At 41.9% G+C, this 9,851-nt stretch overlaps 1 protein-coding gene across 1 annotated transcript; it reads left to right on the top strand.

Annotated features, from left to right (window-relative positions):
• The first annotated feature begins 5,155 nt into the window (after positions 1-5,155).
• LOC108360245 (ATP-dependent DNA helicase PIF6-like) lies at positions 5,156-5,482 on the top strand. The gene has a single exon (XM_017612457.1). It carries the CDS (start codon positions 5,156-5,158, stop codon positions 5,480-5,482), a length of 327 nt encoding a protein of 108 aa, XP_017467946.1.
• The last annotated feature ends 4,369 nt before the right edge of the window (positions 5,483-9,851 follow it).

Here is a 9,851-nt window from a genome sequence, read left to right on the forward strand (position 1 = left end):
TTTCAGTGGTCGCATGAGCAACAGGTTGCTTTCGAAGACCTGAAAAGAGCACTCACAGAAGCCCCAGCACTGGCGTGCCCTGACTTTACGAAGAGGTTCATACTGCAGACAGAAGCCAGCGACTATGGCTTGGGGGCAGTGCTCACCCAAGAAATCGATGGAGACGAGCGAGTGATCTCCTATGCCAGCCGCCACCTTAACAAGGCGGAATGCAACTACTCGCCGACAGAGAAAGAATGCCTAGCCATCGTGTGGGCGATTCGGAAAATGAGGTCGTACCTGGAGGGGTACGCGTTTACGGTGATAACACTTATCTCTAAAGTGGTTAAACGCGATCGAGAGTCCGTCCGGTAGAATCGCGAGGTGGGCACTCGAGCTGCAGCAACACTCATTCGACGTAAAGTATAGAAAAGGAAAGCTGAACGTAATTGCGGACGCTCTCTCACGAGAGCCCCAAGGGGAGCAACTGGGAATCATTACCCAAGAGTGCCAGACGAGGACCCTGCAAATGGCTGGAGGAGAAGATTAGGGAAGAAGGGCTAACCCCATTAAATTTCCAGACTACACTGTGGAAGACGGAAACCTATATCGGCACCTCCCTGCCTACGCGGATGGCGAAGCACTCCATCCCGTGGAAGTTGTGCGTAGCCAAGAATCTGCGGGAGAGGGTGCTACGCGAAGTCCACGACACACCCAGTGCTGCCACATGGGCACACGAAAGACTATCGCAAGAGCTACCGCACGATACTACTGGCCAGGCATGTTCCGTGATGTGCGAAAATACGTGAGAGGGTGTCAGTCGTGCCAGATTTACAAACCTAACCAGCAGCAAGCCGCGGGGAAGATGCTGACCCAACTTGCGGACGAGCCTTGGGCTATTTTATGCGCCGACTCATCGGGCCGCTGCCGCGATCAAAACACGGCAACACAATGATACTCTGTATTCCATGACAAATTCTCTAAATGGGTAGAGATTGTACCACTCCGGAAAGCGACGACAGAGGGCCTGAGTAAGTATTTCCGGGAGCGAATCCTCGCGCGATTCGGCGTTCCGAAGTTCTGGTGACGGATAACGGAGCCAATTCACCAGTCGAGCAGTTCAATCGGTTTCTTGAGCAATATGGTGTGAAGATCAATTCACTGCTCCTTATACCCCACAGGAAAACCCGACAGAGAGACGAACCGTAACGTAAAACGGATCATAGCACAATTAACAGGCGAGCAACAACGGAACTGGGGCGACCTGCTACCAGAAATTATGCCTAGCACTGAATACTAGCGTATGCGATTCCACCGGCTACAGCCCGGCATTCCTAACACAAGGACGCGAGCCGAGACTCCCAAGGGCAGTCTACAATGAGACCACGTTCGGCACGTGGCAGAACTCAACGACGCCGAACGAGAAGGCCGCAACACTAAAGGAAGTATTCAGTCTGGTGCGCCAAAACCAACAGCGGGCATCAGCGGAACAAGCACGGCACTATAACCTACGGAGGAGGCAATAGAGACCAACTATAGGCGATCTGGTGCTACTTAGAGAGCACCCACAATCGAAGGCAGTAGAAAACTTTGCGGCAAAGTTGGCCCCGAAATATAGCGGGCCGTACATGGTAAGAAACTTCCCTTCACCAGTTATAGTGGAGGTGGAAAGACACGGAAAGACGAGGACAGCCCACAGCGAAGTAAAGGCTTTTTACGAGAGGGGAGACGAACTTCCCGGAAGCAGCAAACAACCCCCCAGCGAAAATACGAAGAACCGAAACAAAGGCACAGAGACGAAGGAAGGAAAAATAATTAAGAGAAGTTTTGGGAGGAAAGGGGTAGATAAACAAACAAACTTGAGGAAGATTGCAGAGAAGAATTACAGAGGGCAAACGATATATGAGAGGGAAATTTGTGTAGGAAATGCTATAGAAAAAAAAAAGAAAGAAGAATATATGTTTAAAAAGGAAATTTTAAGGCAGAGGGAAAAAAAAGTTAAGGAAAAGCTCTTTAAGGAAAAAATGTTAAGGATTTTTTTTTTGGAATATATTAAAAAAAAAAAAAAAAAAAAATTTTAGGCAAAATTTTATGAGGAATGAAATTTTAAGAAAAAATACTTTGAGGGAAGTCTTTATGTAAGAAAATTTGTAAAACAAAAAAAAAAATTTAAGAAAATGGGAAAATTTATATAGTACAACTTTTAAAGAAAATGCAATTTTGAAAGAAAACCGAGAAAACTCAGGGAAATTTTACGAACAGTTTGCGAGCGGAAAATTAAGGGGAAAAAAGTTTTGAAGGAAAAATTTCAGAAAAATAATCAAGAAAATTTGTAAGAAGGGAAATTATTATATTACACACTTAAACTTGAATACAAAAAACAAAACAAAAAAAAAAAAACTTCTCTGCAAAATTTTATTTATCAACTGTTGGTCACTGTACCTAACAATTTAGATGCAAATCAACACAGCAACAAACACACAGCATATGCAATACAGGCAACGGCAAAGTGGCGTGATCCAGCGCGTAAACAAACATGCGTGGAAAAGGAATGCATAAAAACCCACCAAACACAACAGCGACATACATACATATATACATACAACCCAACGCACAAACAAAGGCACAGCATCAGCAATCCAGGCAACGGCAAAGTGGCGTGATCCAGCGCGTAAACAAACAAGCGAGCAAAGGGAAAATGCAAACAAGATACCATCGGCATATGTACATACATGCATACCTATATGCACCAGCATGAAAACAAAGGCACAGGGCCCAACGCTGCGGGCANATCAGCAATCCAGGCAACGGCAAAGTGGCGTGATCCAGCGCGTAAACAAACAAGCGAGCAAAGGGAAAATGCAAACAAGATACCGTCGGCATATGTACATACATGCATACCTATATGCACCAGCACGAAAACAAAGGCACAGGGCCCAACACTGCGGGCAAAAGCAAGGTGGTACGATCAGGCGCGCAAACAAATTAGCACGCCGCATATGCAAAATGCATTAGGACAAATACGGGGCGACATATGTACATGCATATATACCTACATACAGCGCACATACAACACACATCAACACACGAACGAGGGCACAGGAGCAGCAGGAAAATATTGTGATCAGGTGCATTAACGCAACCAACAACACCCAACAAGCCAAAAGACAACAACGATGTACAGCAGCGTAACCCAGCCACTTGTGCCGCGCTTAGATAAAAAGGCGGCCAAGGAAAGGAAAATCAATCACAACACATCATGTCGTCATACAATACCAGCGAAGGAGACGAATACTCCGCCAAATATTTAAGTACTCCTTACGGGTTAGGCTGAGGAGGATGACGGCACCAGAAACCGAAGGAAGAGAATCCGGGTCAGTGAGCGGCGACGAAACGGAGGTGTTCGGCGAACTAGGCGAAGACAGCGACGATACGGAGGGGTTCGGCGAACTAGAAGAAGACAGCGAGGGTGAAGGGGCGTTAGAAAAAGCCTCCACTCCCATAGTAATCTCCAGCGACGAAGAAGACGATAAAGATGGCTACCAGCCTAAAAGACGAGGCGAAGTAAATATCACCGCCGAAGACAACCAACGCGCAGGTGAGTGGTACATCGAGTACACCCGCAACGAGGGCATACGCCTACGTATTTTTACCGACAACACCGCAACTACCCCAGGAGAAGGACCACCACCGAAGCGGTATATTTGCGAGGCCATCAGCAACACCACACAAGACGACGGCGAGATGAGCCTGATGGCGAGCGAGGGTTTATTCCGCGAAGTCGATGAGGCGGTCACTAACCACAACTCCCATTCCGAGGAAGAAGACTTAATCGGAGAAATATTGAGGTGGCTGGCGCGAACGAGGCTCAAACCACAAACCCCCCAACGAATTGGCGTATCCTGACTGGAGAGGCCCAACTGCCAACGGAGCTAACCGAAAGCCTACGGCGACATCTCCATGAAGAACGAAGGCCAGGAACGAAACAGTCGTTCCGAAGAAAGGTTGGAGGGCGTTGGTACCGCATTCGAATTTCCCGAAACGGAGACGTGACGGTAACAAACGCCTCTCCGAAGTAGAGGGGGGTGTGAGGACCCCAATCCTAGGGCTTGGAGCCCCCACAACACTCATGTACATATACACATAATTTTGAATTGTGCATAAAATATATATGTAATTTAATACTTTGAATTGAAAATACATACTTTGAATTGTAGCCACATATTGTACAGCACTAAGCGATTTGAACTACCGTTATAATTCATAGAATCATATACATAAATACAACTGTACCTACATTTTAAGCACGATGGCAATAAAGAACAAAGCGCAAAGGACAACGGGACATACGCGACGCGACTGCGGCCGGAAATTTGTATAAATAGCCGGCCAGCAATCAAAGCAGACAGGAGTCGTCAGGCGACTGCTGCAGAGTCAGGAGCTTTTGCACACATAGGGAAGGTTCTACTCCCTATTTTAGGTATCAGGAGACGGGCAGGTTCTACTCCCACTCCTATAGAACTTAGCTAGGTATTTAGAGACGGGCAGGTTCTACTCCCTCTCTTGGAAGGTTGTGGGTAGGTTCTACTCCCGCTCCTTTACTATAGCCGTAATTATATTTGGTGGGACGGAGCTACGCCCACCAATCGGAGAGGAACGGGTAGGTTCTACTCCCGTCCTCTTAACGTACGACCAAGACAGACGAGTGCTTTGCTATAAACCGAAAAAACGAACTCTTATTCTTTTTGTTGAGAACCCGGCAACCGATGAGCATACCCCAGCATAACCCGGAGTTCGTCACAATTGGAAATGGGCGAATGCAAATTGATGATTCTACATAATGTATCACCTTGCCAGCAGACTTCTGTAGGATCACAGAAAGCATAGCCAAATTGGTGCAAAAGGTATTCCCAAAGATTGCATCGAACATCGATGTCAATACCATCAACTTCCCTATTCAGAATGGAATACCCGGCGAAACGACAACATATAAGTCCATCGATACTGTGGTGAATCAAGACGAAGTTGTCAACTATCCAACTGAATTCTTGAATTCGCTTGATTTGCCAGGCATCTACCGCACGTTCTAACATTGAAAATTGGCGAACCCATCATTCTTCTTCGAAACATAAATCCACCACGACTTTGCAACGGAACCAGACTCCCAGTCAAGAAAATGATGAACAATATTATCGAAGCAACAATTTTGACTGGAAAATTCAAAGGTGAAGACGTACTGTTGCCACGCATCCCAATTATCCCGGCAGATATGCCATTCGAATTCAAACGTTTGCAGTTCCCGGTGCGACTCGCTTTCGCAATGACTATCAACAAAGCACAAGGACAATCGTTCCAAGTGTGTGGATTAAATTTGGAGAATCCATGCTTCTCACATGGGCAGCTCTATGTGGCCTGCTCACGCGTCGGAAAACCTTCCGATTTATTCGTTTACGCACCAGATGGAAAAACAAGAAATATTGTGTATCCCACAGCACTTCAATAAATATCGAATTGAAACGAAACGCTGCAATGTCAAATTTTTTTCAAATTGAACAAAATCAATAAAAGGACTCAAAATGAATTAAATATTTGTGTAAAGGAAAGACTTCATATTTATTTTAGTTGGTGGCGTAGAAACGCGCGCAGCGTGCAGCTAGTATATATATATATAAATGAAATGTTTTCCGTATGACGGCGATGCCTGACCAAACGGCTGAACCGATTTCAATTTCGTAAATAGCACATTTTTGGACCTTCTGTGTGGAATGTTCTTTGATTTAAAAAAATTTGAAATTTTTTGTTGTTGTTGCCGAAAAATTAAGAAAGCTGAGACGTCACGATTTCACAATTTCATAGAGTTTTCCGTATATTGAATGTCACTAAACTACTTAACGGCTGGACCGATTTCGTTCATATTTGGAACATATTTCAGCACCTTGAAGGGAAATATTTCGATTAAAAATTTAATCGCTCGGTGGCGCTGGGGTCCGGATATTCATAAAAACTGCATTTACTTGCTGATTTGGCTCATATTTAGAACATATTTTAGCCAATTGAAAATAAATATTGGGACTAAAAATGTACACGATAAGTGGCATTGTGGACGAGATATTACTAAAATTCTTATACACAGGGATAATGATAGATATCTACTATATATTTGTGAAAGTATGTATTTATGTATGTATGTATATACAAGTATATATGTATGTGCCAGGTCGCAGTCTAAACGGACGAACAGAATCGAACAAAATATTGACAGAGCATTGCCATAACACCTGGGCCTATAATTGAGTGAACAAAATTGGGATCCGACAAGGGGGCTTGGCACCTCCCATAGGCGTGAAATTTTTAATCAGCCATAACTTACAAACCATAAGTCACATGAACTGGAAACCTGGTATGCAGACATGTCAATAGTAGATGCTTATAGGCAGGTATATATAACCGAGCTTGTAAAAGGGGGCGTGGCACATCCCATCGGCGTGGAATTTTTTATCAGCTATAACTTCGGAACCATAAGTCACACGAACTTAAATTTGGTATGCAGACCTTTCAATGGTAGGTGCTTATAGGAGGGTATATATAAACGAGTTTGTTAAAGGGGGGCGTGGCACATCCCATAGGCGTGGGATTTTTTATCAGCTATTACTTCGGAACCATAAGCCCCACGAACTTGAAATTTGGTATGCAGACATATCAACGGTAGGTGCTTATTTGGAGTATATATAAATGAGTTGGTGAAAGGGGCGTCGCACATCCCATAGGTGTGGAATTTTTTATCAGCTATAACTTCGGAACCACAAGTCACACGAACTTGAAATTTGGTATGCAGACATATCAACGGTAGGTGCTTATTTGGAGTATATATAAATGAGTTGGTGAAAGGGGCGTCGCACATCCCATAGGTGTGGAATTTTTTATCAGCTATAACTTCGGAACCACAAGTCACACGAACTTGAAATTTGGTATGCAGACATATCAACGGTAGGTGCTTATTTGGAGTATATATAAATGAGTTGGTGAAAGGGGCGTCGCACATCCCATAGGTGTGGAATTTTTTATCAGCTATAACTTCGGAACCACAAGTCACACGAACTTGAAATTTGGTATGCAGACATATCAACGGTAGGTGCTTATTTGGAGTATATATAAATGAGTTGGTGAAAGGGGCGTCGCACATCCCATAGGTGTGGAATTTTTTATCAGCTATAACTTCGGAACCACAAGTCACTCGAACTTGAAATTTGGTATGCAGACATATCAACGGTAGGTGCTTATTTGGAGTATATATAAATGAGTTGGTGAAAGGGGCGTCGCACATCCCATAGGTGTGGAATTTTTTATCAGCTATAACTTCGGAACCACAAGTCACTCGAACTTGAAATTTGGTATGCAGACATATCAATTTCAGGTGCTTATAGGAGGGTATATATAAACGAGTTTGTTAAAGGGGGCGTGGTACATCTCATAGGCGTGGAATTTTTCATCAGCTACAACTTCGGAACCACAAGTCACTCGAACTTGAAATTTGGTATGCAGACATATCAATTTCAGGTGCTTATAGGAGGGTATATATAAACGAGTTTGTTAAAGGGGGCGTGGTACATCTCATAGGCGTGGAATTCTTTATCAGCCACAGCTTCGGAACCATAAGTCCCACGACACGAACTTAAATTTGGTATTCAGACATTTCAATGGTAGGTGCTTATAAGAGGGTATATATAAATCAGTTTGGCACATCCCATAGGCGTGGAATTTTTTATCAGCCATAACTTCGGAACCATAAGTCCCACCTTGAAATTTTGTATGCAGACATATCAATGGTAGGTGTTTATAGGACGGTATATATAAACGAGTTTTTGAGAGAGGGCGTGGCATATTCCATATTCGTTGAAATTTTTATCAGCTATAACTTCGGAACCATAAGTCCCACCTTGAAATTTTGTATGCAGACATATCAATGGTAGGTGTTTATAGGACGGTATATATAAACGAGTTTTTGAGAGAGGGCGTGGCATATTCCATATTCGTTGAAATTTTTATCAGCTATAACTTCGGAACCATATGTCGCATTAACTTGAAATTGCAGTCATACACATATTTGGTAGGTGCTTATAATAAGGTCTATATAAACGAGTTTATAAAAGGGGGCGTGGCGCATCCCATAGGCGTGGATTTTTTATCATCTATAACTTCGGAACCATAAGTCCCTCGAACTTGAAATTTAATATGCAGACATATCAATGGTAGGTACTTATAGGAGGGTATATAGAAACTAGTTTATAAAAGGGGGTATGGGACATCCCATAGCCGTGGAATTTTTTATCAGGTATAACTTCGGAACCATAAGTTGCATGAACTTGAAATTTTGCATGCGGGTATAGCTATGGTAGGTGCTTATAAAAAGATAAATATTAATGAGTTTGTAAAAGATGGAGTGGCAAACCCCATAGGCGTGGAAAATTGTATCACCTTTAACTTCAAAACCATCAGTCACATGAAATTTAAATTTGGTATGCAGACATATCTATGGTAGGTGCTTGTAGTAAGGTGTATATGATTGAGTTTATAAAAGGGGGCGTCGCACATCCCGTAGGCGTGGAATTTTTAATCAGCCATAAATTGGGAACCATAAGTCACATGAACTTGAAATTTGGTATTCAGACATAGGTATCTATGGGAGGTATTCAGAGTAAAGTATACAGCGTGGCGACGAATAACTATTACCCAGGTTTTTGTGAGAAATAAAAGAGTCCTTTATAGATTTTGCGAAAAAAGTACTTTATTGTTAATTTTCCCNACTATTACCCAGGTTTTTGTGAGAAATAAAAGAGTCCTTTATAGATTTTGAGAAAAAAGTACTTTATTGTTAATTTTCCCCAGATTTTACTTTAGTTGTATTAATTAGTTTTTAAATTTTAATCCTTATTTACATTTGCCAGCAGTGTAAACTTTGAGAGAAAAGTTCATTTGGCACGCAGGTCCTCGTCAGTTAATTTATTCAATATCTTCTGTAACCATAGGGTAATTTTCCCAATTTTGAGTCCCTTATACTTNTTTTACTTTAGTTGTATTAATTAGTTTTTAAATTTTAATCCTTATTTACATTTGCCAGCAGTGTAAACTTTGAGAGAAAAGTTCATTTGGCACGCAGGTCGTCGTCAGTTAATTTATTCCATATCTTCTGTAACCATAGGCTAATTTTCCTCATTTTGAGTCCCTTACACTCCCCCTTCTGTGCAACATAAGTCCTCATACTCAAAAATCGAATAGACTCGGAACTGGTGACTAGGACGGCAATTCATTCGACCAACCTTATACAGTTTTTTTCTGTTTTGTACTTTTTTTATACAAAGCCTAAGAAAAAATGCACCTGAAATGACTCGCGTGCCAAATGAACTTTCCTGCTGGCAAATGTAGATAAGGATTAAAATTTAAAAACTAACTAATACAACTATTGTAAAATCTGTGGAAAATTAACAATAAAACACTTTTTTCGCAAAATCTGTAAAGGACACTTTTATTTATCAAAAAAACCTGGGTAACAGTTATTCGTCGCCACGCTGTTTATAAATGAGTTTGTAAAAGGGGGATATATATCTGTATTCATCTATTAGATAACTCGGATATTTAAAACTTTTTTTTTGAAACCTTACCGTCTTTAGATTATTTTGAAATGGAAAGATTAAATCGTTTTTTAGTCCCGCGATTCTGTTAAACGAAAAAGTTTCATTCATAATGAATAAAACTCCTTCCGAATTAAGCATTCTACCAGGAAAGTGCAGCTATACTAAAACAGCCGTATACCGTAGTAGACTAATTTTAATTTAGAAATTTTATCGTTACCTTAATCCACTTAATGTTAATAA

The sequence above is a fragment of the Rhagoletis zephyria genome, unplaced genomic scaffold (genome assembly GCF_001687245.7).
Source record: "Rhagoletis zephyria isolate East Lansing unplaced genomic scaffold, Rhagoletis_zephyria_1.1 Rzeph_scaffold_00545, whole genome shotgun sequence".
NCBI classification, from domain to species: Eukaryota; Metazoa; Arthropoda; class Insecta; order Diptera; family Tephritidae; genus Rhagoletis; species Rhagoletis zephyria.